This window comes from Mirounga leonina, unplaced genomic scaffold (genome assembly GCF_011800145.1).
Source record: "Mirounga leonina isolate KUSES-001 unplaced genomic scaffold, KU_Mleo_1.0 Mir_93, whole genome shotgun sequence".
NCBI classification, from domain to species: domain Eukaryota; kingdom Metazoa; phylum Chordata; class Mammalia; order Carnivora; family Phocidae; genus Mirounga; species Mirounga leonina.
Genome location: NW_023270854.1, coordinates 24,854,850 through 24,871,772, shown reverse-complemented (window position 1 = coordinate 24,871,772; position 16,923 = coordinate 24,854,850). Strand labels below are relative to the sequence as shown.

The following is a 16,923-nucleotide window of genomic DNA, read 5'->3' as shown; positions in this document are numbered from 1 at the left end:
CTAATTATTCCCTCCAGGGCACCTGGTCCGCAGCTAGGGTGCGTGCCCGCCTGCCCGCCTTAGTTATTAGGAGGGCTGACAGCCAGACCGCAGGGCACAAGCTTGGACTGAAGTCCAGGTCAGAACCATGAATTTCCTTGACATCTGATCATAGCCGCCATACCAGGGCTCCTTATTAGGCTAGTGGCAGGGTGATATTTGGGGCAAATCCCCCCTCTCCTGGGGATGGCTGAAATGCAGGCCGGCACAGAACACTGATAGCAAGTGAGGAAGCTAGAACAGCACCGATTTCATAGTTGCCCTGACAGGCTGGCCAGCGTGAGCATCCACACATATGTGCACCTGTGTCTACAGCCAGCCTCACCCCTCCTGTCCGTGTCAGAGGGTATGGAGCGCTATCACTTCTCTTACCTAAGGCTAAGCTCTGCACCTGGTCCTCCTCACCTCCGACGACCCCCTTCTCTCCTGCATTCCACCCGCTCATCTCTGCCTTTCCCACCGTAACAACTGCTCCCCTTGACCCTGGCACGGGGTCCTACCCTTTTTCTCTTCCGTAGGCAAGTTCAAAAAGAAAGCGAGAGAGAGGGGGAGGAGGGAGGGAGGGAGGAAGGGAGGAAGGAAGGAAGGAAGGAAGGAAGAGGAGAAAAGGAGAGAGAGAAGAGAAGAAAGAGTGGAAACCCACAAAGAAAGAGAAAGAGATGGTATACTCTTGCTGTGTCTACTTCCGGCTCCCTCTCGCTCTCCAATCCTATGTGATCCAGCCTTCCGTCTGTCCCTACCCCTGCTCTGAAGTTCATCATGGCAAAGGTCGCCCTAATCACCAGATCCAGGGGGCCCTGGTCATTGTTCATCTTACTTGACCTCTCTTGAGCATTTGACACCCCTGACCTTGTACTTCTTAGAACTGTCTTGGCTTCCATGGCATCACTTCCTCCCATTCCTCTTAGCTCTCTGACTGCCCTCTTGCTCCTTCAGGAGTTCCTCCTCCTCCCCCATCACCCTTTCCAGGTTTGGAGCCCTTACCCTCCTCTCCTCTTCTCATCTGGGTCTTCCCCCAGTTCATCTTGCTAACACCTACGGCCTTGACCTGGCACTAATGATCATGGATTGCCAGTCGCCCACAAGTCATCTTCCCCAATCATCCCCAGAACCATGAACTCAGTATTTCTAATGCTGAACTCCTTCACATCCCCCCAAACCACCTCCTCATGCCTTCCTACAATCATTGATGGCATCCCCATTCATCCAGTTGGCCAAACCCAATGGGGATTATCCATCTTCTACATTGTCCTTCTCCTCACCCTCACTTCTGCCTCCTAAACATACGTCCTCCCATTTCTCCTGCCTCGATTGAAGACACTTTAATTTCTCACAGCAGCCTCCTCACTGTCGCCTTGCCTGCAACCCTCTGTTTGCCACACTGTGCAAGAAAGGACCTTCCAGGGCGCCTGGGTGGCTCAGTTGGTTAAGCGACTGCCTTTGGCTCAGGTCATGATCCCGGAGTCCTGGGATCGAGTCCCGCATCGGGCTCCCTGCTCGGCGGGGAGCCTGCTTCTCCCTCTGACCCTCCCCCCTCTCATGTGCTCTCTCTCATTCTCTCTCACACAAATAAATAAATAAAATCTTTAAAAAAAAGAAAGAAAGAAAGGACCTTCCAAAATGCACTCTCCAGTTAAAAATCTCTCGGTGGCTTTCCCATCCCTTAGGATAAAATCAAAACACAGTATCATGGCAGCTAAGAGCCCTTTAGGATGTGGCCCTCGCCTTCTTTGTCATCATGTTCTCTCTCTCCCCCAGCACTATATATGCTAGCATTCTGAAATACTTGTAATTCACCAGTTCACTCTGCTAGTTCACATTTTTTTTTTTTTGCTTTTGTGCATATATGCCATATGCTGCTGCTTATACCATATGCCTGGCATGTTCTCCATCCTCATTCCATCCCATGCTTCAACCCCATATACCTAGCACAATCTCTTGATTCCCCCTGCTAGACTATGAGTTCCAAGTCTCATTCTTCTTGTTATCCCTGTAGTTATACAATGTTTAGCACAAAGTAGGTATTCCATGACTGTTGTTGAAAAGATGGCTACGTAGAAGGATGGATGCATGCATGCATGCATGCATAAGTGAGTGAGTGTGTAGACAGATGGATGAAAGAATGAGTGGGTAGATGAAAGGTTGGATACATGTGTGGGTAGATAGAAGAATAGATGGATGGATAAATGGATATGCTGGTGGATGGATGATTGCAGAGTTGGGTGAATAGATGCACTAATGAGTTGGTGGGTGAGTAAATGGAGGTGTGGATGGGTACAGTGGATAGATGTGTGGATGGATGTATAGATGATGGCCAATGCAAACAAAGAATATGTAAAATCAATTCAATTTTGTGAAGGTCCAGGTTGATTCTTGTCACTGGTCAACAAAATTAAGAATTATGAGCTCCGGCCACCAAAATAAGAATTAGCAAATGTGAGTGAAATTAAAATAATTCTCCAAGAGAAAGGATGCTGATCCAGGACTCTTGAACACCTTCTAGTTCTTCTCAGACTTGCTGTCTGGTTTGTGCAAGCCACTTAACTACTGTGCCTCAGTTTCTCTATCTATTAAATAGAGATAATAATGCCGTGGCCTTTCCCTGTCTCCACAAGAGTGTCATGAGGGTAAATGGGATGGTACATAAAGAGTGTGCCAAGATCTTCAAGGAAAATATATGTTTATAAAGAAACAGATTTAATAACAATAATCACACCTTGCATTTGGATCAAGCTTTGCACTTCTCAAAGCTCCTTCACAGACATGATCTCAGTTGACTCTCAAAACAATTCAAGGCAGGTATTATCCCCATTCTCAGGTGAGGAAAGTGAGGTACAGAGTGATTAAGTGACATGCCCAGGGTTACTCTTAGTGAGTAGCAGGTCTTCTGACGCTAAGCCCGCCGCACAATTTTGATGACAGCCTTTTTCGGATAGATTATCTCCTTTCCTGCCTTCCTGAAGAGACCCCGACTAATAGATCCTCTCTGTGATGAGTCAGGGTCGGTATCGAGAGCATCAGTTCCCGCGCTGTCCTCCAGACCTAGCTGTAGATGCCAGTCCAGGTCCAGCAGAGGCGCAGGATGGAAGGGCTGGGACTCGAACCCAAGGGTGCTCCTGAGGGGCCGGTGGTCACGTGCAGCTCCCCACCCCAGTCACTGGTCCAGACCCTCTGCCTGTGTTACGGCCATCTCCTCTCCATCGTCAGCACCGTGGCTCCCATGGCCACTGCAGACCTCTCCCCACCCCCACTCTTGGCGCTTCTCTCTCATCTTCCTGCGATGTCCTCCATGCTTCCAGACCACATCCCTGGCCCTTCCGTAGACCCAGCCAGGCCATCAGGGCTCTGTGAGCTTGTTCTCCAGAAAACAAGCGCATCGCATGCTCTCTGAAACCTCGCTGTGCTCTCTGGTTGCCATTCCCTCACCCCCTGCCCAAAGCAGAGAGGCCCCCGCAGGCAGGGTCTGAGCTGGACTTTGGCTATGGCTGCATAAGGCTTCGTGGGTTTGCTCTACAAAGTGGAAACCCTGTGCTGTCGGTGAGCTGAAGGGGTCAGGGGACGGAGGGTTGGGGGGGACCGGCCAGCCCGTCTCAAGGTGGCACCCACTCTTCAATGGAAATGCAAGACATGGCCGTCTACGGTAATCACTCCCCTCCCGCAAAGGGAGGCAGCCCCCTGGGTCCTTCCATCAGCACCTTTCCCTTCCCACGGGGTGGCATCCCCAGGAACCAGCCGGTTTACATCCCGGCTCGCCTTGGGCAGCATGCCCGTGCCCTGGGGACCTTCCCCTGGGGACTCCAGGATGCTCCCACCAAGCAGCCTGTCTCCCTCGGCGCTGTTGGGCCTCCCACAGCCTGACTGCGAGCACCTTGGCCTCTCCCCGAGGGAGGATATGATGGGTGTGCCCACAACAAGTCTCCGGCAGAGACAATAGGACAGGAATGCATTAGCTTCCGAACAAACACTGTGTGGGCTCGCACAATTGCCTTGGATTCTCATCCAAGAAACACATTTCGCTGTTCCGAGGGCGCGGGTGGCTTGCCTGCCCCAGCCCGCCCACACCCCTCTCTCTGCCGGAGACTTTGATGAGAGGCCTGCCCCTCCCACCCACTCGAGGGCCCGCAGCCCCCAGGTGGGGCAACCCGGCCTCCTCCATGGGTGCAGCGTCTCTTCCTGAGTGGCAGGAGGGGGCAGGGAGTCCTGCCCAGGCAGAGCATGGCCTGCCCACCCCACAAGTGCCCACCCCGGCCACGACTGACTTTAACCAGTTCGTTATGGTGGTAGAGTATACAGAACACACAACTGACCGTTTTAGCCACGTTCTAGCCAGTTCAGCGGCATCCAGGACGTTCACGTTGTACCACCATCACCACCATCCACCTCCAGAACGTTCTGTCATCCCAAGCTGAAACTCTGTCCCCATCAAACCCTGAGCCCCCAGGCCCCCATCCTGGCTGCCCCTGGCAACCGCCATTCTACTCTCTGTCTCTATGAATTTGACTATTCTGACTATAGAAGTGGAATCTTAAAAAAAAAAAAAAAGTGTTATCTTATAGGATTTGTCCTTTTGTGACCACTTCATTTCACCCAGCGTCATGTCCTCAAGGTTCATCCATGTGGTAGCAGGCATCAGCCCTGCCTTCCACTTGAAGGCTGAAGAACATTCCATTGTGTGGATGGACCACAGGAGTTCATCCATCTATCCCTCCCTCCACGGACACTCAAGTTGCTTCCTTCTCTTGCCTGTTGTGAACATGGATGGACGAGTACCTGTTCGAGTTGCCATTACTTTTTGAGATTCATCTTGGAGTTAAAAAAAAAAGAAGAAGAAAAGAAAAGAAAAGAAAGCATTGTCTCCAAAAGATTGCAAATGGAGCATACATAAACAAGAGAGCTCGTTGGCCCCCCTCAACCTACCAGTAGGGATTTGTTCATCGAAACCCGAACTGTCCCTTGGGAAAAAGCAGAGTGCTGAAGAAATGGAACACAGAACAGGTAAATCTGGCCAAGATGGAAAAGAGTGGAAAGATCCCGCACTTGGGACACTGCCTGCAAACGACAGGTAGGGACAGATTCTTGGAGAGCCGCTGATGGCCAAGACGCGTGGGAGCGTCTAAGAGGGGCAGTGAAAGGGGTCTCAGGAGGGAGCCCCTGTGGAGTTGTGTCAGGGGCTCCTGGGTGTGGAGGTCAGCCTCTTGTTACACCACAAAGAGCAGCAGGGTGTGACTTTCGGAGATTAGGGGGTGCCAGGGCCTGGGGGGGATGAAGATGCTCTGGAGTTAGGGTCCAGGGAAGTTAAGGGGGACACTCTCCAAAGCCCCTTCAGCTCTAGGGCTCTGAGATGCTGCTCCCCAACACTGGTCATGAGAGTCCAGGACAGCATTTGCAGGGGGAACAGGGAGCGGTCTGCGGCCTCCCGGCAGATTCCCTTCACATCCCTGCACCCAGCAACTCTGAACGAAAAGTGTAGTGACCCACCCCAGTCCTCCCCCGCTTCCCTGAGAAAACCCAGCAAGCCATTTGCAAGAGGACCTATCGCATGATGTGATTGTTGGCTTAGCACAGACTTTCCCAAACAACCAAGTGGAAGATAAGGCTGGAGGGGAGGCCTGGGGTTGGGAGCCCGCCCACAGCTCTGCCTGAGCGCCTGGGCAAGCCACCCTGGCCTTGCAGAGCACCCCACCCTGTGTCTGTCCCCTGCCTGGCTAGCCAGGAGCCAGGGCCTCCAGGGAGAGAGCCAGGCGGCCTGGGAGTTTGGGCACACAGAGGAGAAGGGACTGGAAGGGAAGTAGCCCAGTCATAAGGATGTGGGGAAGAAAGAGAAGGAGCAGAAAGACAGCCCACTCTGCAGTTCCCAGCCTCCATCAGGAAGCAGAGGGCAGGCCAGGCTTGGGGGGTTAGAGGGAATGGGAAGAAGAGGACACTTGCTCACCAGAGCTGGGGGCTTGGCTGGCAACAATACGGAGGCTCAAGGAAGCTTTTCACACTGTGCTGTCAGCAGCTCAGGGGGCTGCTTGGAGGGAGAAACCATCACCTTTCAGAACATCTAGTACTTGTCAGGCCCTGACTCCTACCAGTATTACCATAAGGTTACCTCCCTTGTCCCGAGAGCCCCTAAGAAGCTAATCTCAGGACAGAACATGATCCGAAGGGCATTTCAACTTACCACGACAAGCCCCCTTGAGCACCTACTGTGTGTCAGCCGATGTGCTAGATGCATCCAGAGTGGACCCTGTTCTTCCCACGAGCTGCCAGCTCGGCCTGGTACCCCCTCCCCACCCAACTGCTAGTACGTACTCCATCTCTAAGAGTTCCCTTTCAAGAGTTCCCTTTCTTCCAGATTCCCCCCTTCCTTGTCATTTCTTTTTTTTTTTTTAAGATTTTATTTATTTATTTGACAGAGACAGCGAGGGAGGGAACACAAGCAAGGGGAGTGGGAGAGGGAGAAGCAGGCTTCCTGCCGAGCAGGGAGCCTGATGTGGGGCTCGATCCCAGGACCCTGGGTTGATGACCTGAGCCAAAGGCAGACGCTTAACAACTGAGCCGCCCAGGCGCACCTCTTGTCATTTCTACTAGCAGTTTTTAAGGCTTTTTTTTTTTTTTTCCCAGTAAGTGCTACAGAAAACCTATTAGGGAACAGTTATGTTCAGAAAGAAATTCCAGCAAACCTTACAGGGTTCTCCTACTCTAGATGAGTCCCGATCTCCCCTGCAGAGTGAACAGGGCTAGGCTCACTTTCCCACGCTGACCCCATCCTAGATGGCCAGGGGCCCCTCCCAGTCTGTGCCCCAGCCCCTCCCCGAGCAGGCTGGGTTGGGTGGGGACCACATGCCGTAGGTAGGCCCGTTGCAAGGTGAATCGCCTCCCCCAGCTTTCTCCAGAACCTGGTTCCTGGTCTTCACTCTAGCTTCTTGGGTCCTCTAAATGAGGGACGCCCTTCCCCATGTGCCTCCCAGAGGCCCACCAGGCACTGGCTTGGTGGGAGGCTCCCCTGGCTCCCCTTGGGGGTCTGCAGCTCCGGGAGACAAGAAAACTCCAGAAGCAGGTCCGGGTGTAGCAGGCGAGGGACAGCAGCGTGTTGCAGGGTGCTCTCTATGCCTACGTATTGTAATTCTCTAACCAGTCCCCTTGCTGCTCTTACTGTAACGATTGTGCAGCAAAAACCTTGTATCCGTGTCATGGGGCATGTCTGGGTCCATGTGTAGGACACATTCCTCGAAGTGGGACAAAACAGGCCCTGCCCTGGTGGAGCTTGCCTTCTCCCGGGTGGGGGACAGACAGCAGAAGAGCAAGTAGATAATGTGTCAGGGGCGAGCTATGTGACAGCAAGAAGTAAGCCAGGAGATGAGCGGGGCTGGTGGGTGTCACAGAGGCCGGTGGGGGAGCCTGGCTGGTGCGGTGACATTTGGGCAGAGCCCTGAGTAGAGCGAGCGAGTAAGGTCCGAGCCTCTGGTGGCTGAAGAGGCCAGTGACGAGAGCACAAAGGCTGGGCTTCAGGCCCATGTCAGTAAGTAGAACGTGCACGCCAGTGGCCTCGAGGCCTGTCACTTTGTGTTGGTGGCACCATTTCCCTCCCCTGGCTTGTCCCTTGCTCTCCGCCTGCTTTTCATTTGAGCAGGTCAAGGACTACCTCTGTTCCTTCATACCAAAATGGCTTCTATGTGGCTAGCCAGCCCAGTTCTGACAGATACAGGGAGAGGGCAGGGCAGGGAAGGAGGCCTGGGCCCTGGTAGCATCTCTGGCCAGTGCAGCCAGGACTGACCTGTCTGTCCCCTGACCTCTTGTGGCCTCTCGATGCCCCACACGCCCCTCGGGCACATAGCGAAGCTCGCCCTGAATCTTCAGCCCTCCTGAGGTGAATGCTTCTGGCTCTTGCTGGGAGGGCCCCCGGGCTGGGTGGATGGATGCAACATGACAGGAGAAGGGGAGAGGTGAGGATGTGCACAATTCGGATTTCAAGCTGGCAGCAGGAATAGTCCCCCTGTGATTTCACCTCTGCTTGAACACGTCACACCCGCGTCAAAAACCTTGACTCCAGTTCTCGTTCAGGGAACGAGGACACTCACCCTAAAAGTGCCTTCCTCTTGTGCTCTTCTCACCCTCCACCCTTCCTTTAAAACTAACAAACAACAACAACAAAAATGCATGAATCATATCGACCAACATTGAGTGAATCCCTACTGTTGTCAGGGGCCAGGCTAGGTGTTAAAGTGGCAAATAGGAACACAGCGCTGTCCCAGCCTTCAGGAAGCAAGCAGTTCCCACTGGAAAATGCCTTTTCACTCGTGTGGAATGCTGAGCGGGTGGGAAAGCTGGGGAGTGAGAAGCAGGAGGGGTCACCAGGGCCTGGGGTGATCCAGAGGTCTCCAAGGAAAGCTGTGGGCCTTGAAGGGTGGGCAAGTATGGAGAGTTCCAGCAGAGGGAAGAGTCATCCGTGGCAGATAATCCAAATGCAGGGTCCTCCTAGGGATGTGATGGTCAGTGTGGCGGGGGATGGCAGTGGACACGTACGTAAAGGTTTGGGAAAAGCAGCTCCGGCCAGTCAAGGGGACAGAGGGAGAGGTGGTCAATGGGGTTTGTGAAGAACAAGACTGTAGAGCTCCTGGGGCACCTAGGTGGCTCAGTTGGTTAAGCAACTGCCTTCGGCTCAGGTCATGAATCTGGAGTCCCAGGATCGAGTCCCGCATCGGGCTCCCTGCTTGGCGGGGAGTCTGCTTCTCCCTCTGACTCTCCCCCTCTCATGCTCTCTGTCTCCCATTCTCTCTCTCAGATAAATAAAATCTTAAAAAAAAAAAAGACTGTAGAGCTTCTCTGAAGCTGTGCCTCAAAGTTTCTACTGGGAATTAGGAAAAACAGACATTTTATGAAAAAGCAGAAAATAGCAAATATTGGTGAGGATGTAGAAAAATCAGAACCCTCAGACATTGCTAGAGAAAATGCAGAATAGCACAACCACTGTAGTTTGCTGGACCCCAGAAAGCTCAACATGACCAAGCAATTCCGCTCCGAGGTAAGGACCCCCAGAGACCTGAGTACATGCGCTCACACAAAAACCTGTACACGATCAGAGCAGCATCATTCATGATAGCCAAAAAGGGGGAAACAGCCCATATGTCTATCAGCTAATGAATGTGTAAACAGAATGTGGTCTCTCCATATAGCAGAATATTACTCAGCCATAAAAGGGAACAAAGGACTGGTACATGCTACCACATGGGTGATCTTTTAAAAAGTTCTGTTAATGGAAGAAGCCAGTCACAAAAGACACATGCTGTGTGATGCCATTTATGTGAAAAATCCAGAATAGACAAATCCAGAGAGACAAAGGAGATTAAGGGTTGCCAGGGGCTAGGGGGATGAAAATGCTCTGGAGTTAGGTAACACTGATGGTTGCGCAACCTTGTGAATATATTGAAAGTCACTGAGTTGTGTACTTAAAAAGGGGGAATTGGATGTTGTGTGAATTATATCTCCATTGAGAGAGAGAAGGAATGAGATGAGGCAGAGGGAAGCCTGGATGGGGGCATGGCCAGTCCCAGCACCAAGCAGCCTGGCCACGGCCTTGGTCAGGAAGCAGTTCCAGCCTCTGGGTAAGTCAGCACAGCCGTGGTTTTGCAGAAGAGCACCATGATTTCTGGAAGTCCTCCTCTAGCCAGGGCCCAGGAGCGCCTGAGACCATGGCTGAGCCTTCTGACCTGGCCGGCGCACCCGGGCTCTACGACCACTGTGGTCCTCCAGCTGCTCAAATCCTGCCAGAGAAATCGCTGTGTTCCTCCTGTCTTCTGACCTTCGTGGGCTCTCTCCCCAGCCCTCCCCTCCGACATGTCTGTTCCAGGCTGCATCAGGGCTAGGGCTGGGGTCCAGCGGCAGGGGCCTGGGAGCTCGCGTGCCGCCCCCTCAGGAGTGTTCTCTGCCTCTCTTTTCTACAGCTTTTGCAATCTCAGGATGTGAAAGAAGACGCCGTCCTGTGCTGCTCGATGGAGGTAAGCATCTCTGACCTCAGACCTGGTGTGCCCCTCACGCCTAACAGTTGTGGGCGGTGAAGGATCACCGGACATACCCACAAGTCCCAGGCAAGGGTGTGTAGACGGGGCTGGTGGGGAATGGCTTCCTGAGCCAACGTGGATCCAGAATTATCAACCCCAAACCAGAGTAAATGTGGATGGGGTAACCAGCCCACCACTAGCTAGAGGAAGAGATGGCTGGTTCTCTAGAGAGAAGGACCAAGTGCTGGCATTGTGCACTGTCCTTCTGTCCCCAAGACCACCTTCTCCTTGTACTAGGCACACCACATAAATGACTTAAGAGATTCCAGGTGACCCCCACCCCCAAATATTTCCCTTGGCTATGGTGGTGCAGAGTTTGGGGAAGATGCCTGAGGCCTGAGGTCCCACGTTGGACCCCTCTGCTACGAAACACCCACTTAGGAGGCGCCACTCCTGGTCCCAAAGTGGGGCCACTACTCATTGAAACTCTTTCTCTGGGATCTTCCTCAGGGGCAAACCTTGCTCTGGGAAACCAGCGCAGTCATTTAGAATAGAGTGGCTGTGAGGACAGGTGTCTCCTGCGTGAGCACCCAGGGCCTGTCCAGGCTGTGTGAGCACACGTCTCAGGTGCCTTCTGCCCGGCCTCCAGGCCACTCCCAAGGCTCTCGGGGGCCAGAGGTGCTGCGAGCCGGGACAACAGCCTCAGGTCTATGGGATGGTCCCTTCATTTATGGGGCTCCATCTGGGTACCATACATGGGACTTGGTGACAGGGACATAGGGGAGAAGAAAGCCTAGTCCTTGCCCTCAGCTGTCACTCTGGCTGGGGATGATAACACCGTGTAGAGAAGAAGTATGGGTACAGAGCATGCATCCCTGAGGAGCCAGAGGAGAGAGATCAGGGTGGTCCAGGGAGGTCGATGAGGATTTTATGAAGAAGGCAGAGCCTTGAAAAATGGGTGGGATGAGATGGGGTGGGGACAGAGATGGAGATCGAGATACTGTGGAGAGGACCCGCAGGGGCTACCGCCTGAGGCTGCATGATCCAGACCACTGGGACCCCTTCCTCCCTACAGCGGCTTTTCAGCATCATCGGGGGCCTCTCTTGAGGGCGGGCCCTCTGGCTGACCTTCTGCCCCGGTTCATATTTCCCTCCCGCACTTCATGTCACAAGTGTGGGCAGAGGTCAGCTGGGGTGGGGAGGTGGGATTAGGGGCAGGAGAGAAATAGGAGACCTCATCCCTGCTCTCAGGTTCCATGCGGAGACGTGCAGGTGATAATGACCAAGCTCGTTTCTAGAGAGACATCCTAGCAAGTGGAAATTAACACGGTGCAGCCTGATCACCTTTGAGGGGAACAGGTCAGCCATTGAGGGTCTGGGCAGGGGTCAGGCAAGGCTTCCAGTAGGAGGGTGAGTCTTTCTTGGGTGAAAGACAGAAGTGGCATGGTCCCGGTGAGGGCTCTTTTCAGCCCCAGGGAGCAGGCAATAACCCAATCCCTCTTATTCCTGCGGCAGATTGGTCGGTCAACGTGGGCTTTCACAGTTGACTCCTTCCACCTCCTGTCCTCCCTGGGGCACAGATGCCTGGCCTGCACCTTCCAGAGATAATCCAGTTCTTTCCTGTCCCTGCCCCCGGCCCTCCTAACCAGGGTGGCTCAGGGGGCCATTCTGGGGGCGCAGGTCCTGTCCTAAGCCCCGCTTCCCCACCCGCAGCTGCAGAGCACAGGCCGGCTGCTGGAGGAGCAGCTGCCCGAGATGATGACCGAGCTCCTGGCCAGTGCGCGCGACAAGATGCTCTGCCCCTCAGAGTCGATGCTGACCCGGTCACTGCTTCTGGAGGTCATAGAGCTCCATGCCAACAGCTGGAACCCTCTGACGCCCCCCATCACACAGTACTACAACAGAACCATCCAGAAACTGACAGCCTGACGGCCAGGGGGCCTGGCGGGCAGCCCGCGGGCAGCTGGGGCCCTGGTACCCAGGGCCAGATGGACAGGCGGGAGGACAGGGGTGGCCCTGGCGGGAGAAAGAAGTGGGGAGGAAAGCAGGCAGAGCCGGGGGCCAGGCTGGAGCCAGACCGGGAAGGAGGAGCGCCCCTCATCCGAGCCCCCCCAGCCCCACGCATGCGGCAGCTCACACCAATAAGGGAAGCATGTTTCTTTCTCATGGTGCCCCCCCCCCCCCGCCCCCCGTCGTCCCCTCCCCACTCCCGCTCCTCCCCGCCCCCTCCCATCAACCGCGTCCCCGCAGGGCTTTGTGCGAGGGGTTTCATCGGCGTGACTCCTCCGAGGCCCTGGCAGCTCGGCACGCCGGGGTACCGCTTGGGTCAGAAAGGACCTCAGAAGGCTGAAAAAGTGGGTCGGAGACGGGCTTGCATTGTTCCTGCTGTCAGCCGCGGTCGCCAACTGGCAGCAGGCGACGTAGAGCAGATGTCCGGGAGGACAAAAGCAGGCACGGTCCCCACCAGCCGCCCGTAATTGATGGCCTTTGTCCGCCACGCTCGGCCTGGGGGACGGAGGCTTCTCCTCTAACCTGCACGCTGCACCCTCCCCACTCCCCGTTCCTCCTCCGTGTGGCCCCCCAGCCTCAGGCCCAGGGGCGGGGTGCAGGGAGGGGAGCTGGGGTGTGTGGCTCTGCTCGTGCTCTTGTGTTTTATTGTTTTATTTTCAAAAGTCAGCTGCTTTGAAGTCTCCTCTCTCCATGAAAAGAGTCCGAGCTGTGATCACACAGTCAGCACCACTGAGGACCCCCTGATTAGTGGAAGATCAAACCCGGCCCCCTCTGGAAGGATTCTAGCCACAGATAGCTTGCCAGTGGCCAATTAGGATAATTGGAAACTTCTGCCCCGGAGGGGGGTCCCCCTGGAACCCTGTGCTCCTCAGCCCTTGGCTTCCAGGACCTCTGTTCTCTTCTTCCCGCTCTGCTCTGTCAAAGGGCTGATGCTGTGGCAGGCGCCAGGAGTGTGTTAAACCCCATCCTGGCTGGGGCTGGGGGGGGGGCGGCTGTGGTGAATGGGGCACAGTCAAGACGGGCAAATTCAAACCAAAACGCTAGGTGATGTCGCCTGAGCCACACACAGGTCTCCTCCCGAGCTTAGTGGGGGGAAAGTGGCCGTTGGGGGCTGCCTGGCTCCCCGGGACTTGGAGCTTAGCTAAATAGGCTGTGTCGATGGCCCAGCCTCATCGCGGGCAGGATCCAGAAGCCGAGGCCCCCCACAGCCAAGGTCTGTATGCTCCAGGAGGGCTCTGGGCACTGCTGCCCTCGGGGCTGGGGGGGGCGATGCATTCACTGAGTCGTGAGTAGAACAGTGAAATGAGCAGGCGGGGCCGACGCATCTTTCCAGGCCTGGAAGGAGCGAGACTGGGGTTTCTTGGAAGGGCCAGGTCCTGGGGAGAGCCCCTTCTCTGTTGGAGGAGAATGCAAGTCAGGCTCTAGGAAGCTGGCTTTGGGGTTGTCACAGGCATCTGCCCGGCCCCAGCTCTGGGGTCTGGAGCCCGCACTTTGATAAGCCCCCGTTAAACCACCTCAGAGCCCAGCAGCTTCTGGGTTCCCTGGGTCACTGGAGGGCCTTGGCTGCCTGGTCCACTCAGGCTGGCCAGGGGTTGAGGGCTGGAGGTTTTCCTCTGTGGACTCCGCTTCTGGGAGAGCAGGCAGGGTGGGGCGGGGGGAGCGGGTCCCCCAGTACTCCCTGGCTTTCCCCACCAGCTGCCACCCACCTTCCAGCCCCGGGATAGGAGCCTATGCTGGTCCCAAGGCAGAGCGTACTGGGGACATGTGTGGGGGACACAGGTTTACCTGGACTGGGTCTGTAGCCTCGGCCCGTGGCCTTCACCTCCTCCCCTCCTTGAGCTTCTCCTCACTGCCTTTCCTCTTCAGCAGGCACCTTCAGCCCAGCCTGGGGCCCAGGGACACCAGGGACCCCACGGGAGGCCCCGAGGGAAGAGCTGGACTGAGGTTGGAGGGCTCAGAGAGGGCACCGGGGACCTCGTGGTCTGGAGGAGTCAAGCCACCTCCGCCAGGCACGGAGCCGCCCCCAGGCAGCCCTCAGAGAGCTGCGTCTGGGCTGAAATGGGCCTAGCTCCCCTTGAGTGTGAGTGTGAGTGCGAGGCGTGCGTGCATGTGTGTGTGTGTGTGTGTGTGTGTGCGCGCGCGTGTGAGCACGTCTGCTGAGAACAAAGCAGGGCCCCAGAGGAAGGGAATGACCCAGGGGAACAGGGCCTCCTGCCCGTTCCATGAAGCAGAGAGCGAGCACGCAGGGGCTGATGTTCCCTGCAAAGCCGAGGCCGGTGGTATGGTGGGCGCCATGGGCCTCATGCCCCTTCCTCCTAATGCCCCTTCCTCCTAACGGCCTCCTTGGTGGCTTTGCCTCAGGGCCACCCCTCCTCGACTGTTAGGACCAGAGTATGAAGAAGTAAGATATAAATATGTATACATATATAAATATATTTTTAATTACGTGTCGTGTCACGGTGGTTCCAGACATATGGTTTGCCTAGTTTATCCCATTGCTTGAAAGTGCTTCCTGGCCAATCCAAATAACAATGTAAACTGTTTTTCTAAATGCAGGTTGCTGCTACTCTTTGAGACATGGAAGGAAAACATTAAAAAAAAAAATTTTTTTTAAGGAAATAACAGTAAAAAACAGTAAAGCATTAAAATCTGTGACTCTGAGGCCGCCTCCCAAGGGAGACAGGAACCAGGGAGCAGAAGTGGGCGCCCCTCAGACCCCTAGTCCCTCCCCAGGCCAGACCCCCTTCTGCTGAGTGAGAAAGGCCATATCCAAGTTGACCTCTGAATGTATCTGATGGGAGGCAAAACTGGATATTGCATTTCTAAGGCTTGCGTTGTTTTCCCTACTCACCCCGCGGCTTTCTTGGCGCAGTGAAGAGGCGAAGTCCGGCCCTCTGATGTTGATCCTGTCTCGGTCTGTGCCCCCTCCCAGTCAAGACCAGATAGTCCTTGCTTTCCTCTCAGGCGGCCAGCCCGCTCACCACAGCCCTGCTCCCCTTGGCCTCGTGGGTTTGCCTGAGCGCTGGGACCGCAGCCCCAAGAAGGCTCCTGACCTCCCCCGGAGAAGGTGGGAACCCCACCATCCTCCGTGGGGAACATGCACCCCCAGCCCAGTTTCGTCTGTTCGTCCTTCCTCGATCAGTCTGTAAACCTTCGAGGTTTAGGGATCGCCCTGTCCATCCATGTAAATGTAAATGTTGGCCGAGTCGGTATTTATTCTAATTTTTATTTTATTTTATTTTCTCTGAGGGATGGGGGGGTTGTGTGGGAAATGTACCACTGATCACGCCCTGGGCAGCTGCAGGGGCGGGGACCCCGCCAGCCAGGCCACCGCGAGGAGCAGCCCCATGGGGCCGCCCCAGACGCCACGTTCCAGTCTCTGGCATCAGAACCCGGCCAGTGTTCCTCGTGTGACAGACTCTCAGGACCTGCCCACGGAGTCCTGTGCCTCAGCTGCTGGCGCCCTGTGGGGCCCTCTGCCCGGGCCTCTGAGGATGCAGATCGCAGAGGAGACCGCTCCTCTGGTCGGGACGCTGGCGACAAGGGCTGCCCACCTCGCCTGAGCCAGCTGGGAGCCTGGCGACGGGACCTGCCTCCCTGGAGAAGGGGCCTGGGCCTTCCCGCCACAGCCACAGCAGAATCCTCCTCACGCGACCACGTTCCCTCCCTCAGTATGTCCTGCTTTCCAGCTGAACCCAGACTACAAGTGGGTTTAAAAAATAAACACCAAAAACCAAAAACGCCCCGGATCCGTGTTGTCTGTGTGTTCGGCAAAGGAAATCTTTCCCAGAGTCTTCTGTGGTCTCCACCAGTGTGCTGGCAGAGACCTCCAAGGAGCCCCTGGCCAGGCAAGGAGCTAATGAGATTTCCCACGGTCTGGCCGTCTTGGAGAGCAGGGGCATGGTCTGGGGCCTGGGGAAGGCTGTGAAGGAGTGGTCCAGAGAACGTGGGTGGAAGACACTTGGGCCCCCCACCTCCCCAAGCTGGCAACCGTGGCCTAGCCGAAGGCATGGGATCGGGCCGGTCCTGCAGAAAATAGCTTTTGCACTAAAGATGTGGTTTGCTGCGCGCTTAACCACCCCACCCCCCAAACCTACCCCTTCCTTAGAAATATCGCTGGAACATTTGGCAAGGACTTACTTTAGAAAGACAGAGACTTGGGCCCAGAAGCTTCTAAAAGTCAGCAGCAAGTGGCTGTCCAATCCCAGTGGGTCAAACCAGTCTTTCATCAAAGGGGCCCAAAGGGGCCCAGTGATTTATTTTCCTGTGATGACATGTCCCTTGTTTTGCACAATCCCTCCCATGGCAAGACACTGGGGCCACTGCCTCCTGGTAACAGATCCCCCTCAGGGGTTCTCTCTGACTAGAACTTGCCAGTCTTTCAGCTCTTTGGGGCGGCGACAAGAGTGTCCACCCCCCTTCCTGAGTCCCTGGCCTGGTCAAGACGGCGGCCGGCCCAGCCCAGGAGCCTGGCGAGGGCGTGCTGAGATTGGTCACTGCCTGTTACTGAGTCACATGAAACTGTGCAGGGACGGCCAGAAGTGCACAGATTGGTAGAGGGAGATAACATTTTAATGAAACAATTGAGGCATTTGTCAAACCAAAGTTTCTACAAAAATGCGGTTTACAAACATGCAAAGGTGTAGAAGCAGAACGTGGAGATCAGAGCAAAAGGCATTTTGGAGATGGGAGAGAGGGTGGGGAAATCTTACCAAACACTGTTCACAGAAAGGGAGAGGAGCTTTTTCTGGGTGATTTAGTCCTGATTCCAGAAGCTTCTAAGTTATTGAAACTATGAAACACATCATCCAAATAATGTTTCAAGCCTGCATTTCACCACCCTCTCTGCGGATGTGTGTTATCTGTCCTCCTGAGGGTAGGTTCCATT

The 16,923-nt window shown here is 55.1% G+C and overlaps 1 protein-coding gene across 8 annotated transcripts in view; it reads left to right on the top strand.

The window, feature by feature from the left end:
• Window positions 1–15,775, top strand: part of CTIF (cap binding complex dependent translation initiation factor) — a 290,106-nt gene extending 274,331 nt beyond the window's left edge. For 7 of the 8 annotated variants that reach the window (XM_034995952.1, XM_034995950.1, XM_034995949.1 and 4 more), the window contains 2 exons: window positions 9,969–10,022; window positions 11,739–15,775. In XM_034995952.1, the coding sequence (XP_034851843.1) occupies window positions 9,969–10,022; window positions 11,739–11,954 (270 nt within the window). In that variant the 3' untranslated portion in view covers window positions 11,955–15,775. The other variant, XM_034995953.1, reaches the window with a different exon arrangement.
• Window positions 15,776–16,923: the final 1,148 nt, after the last annotated feature.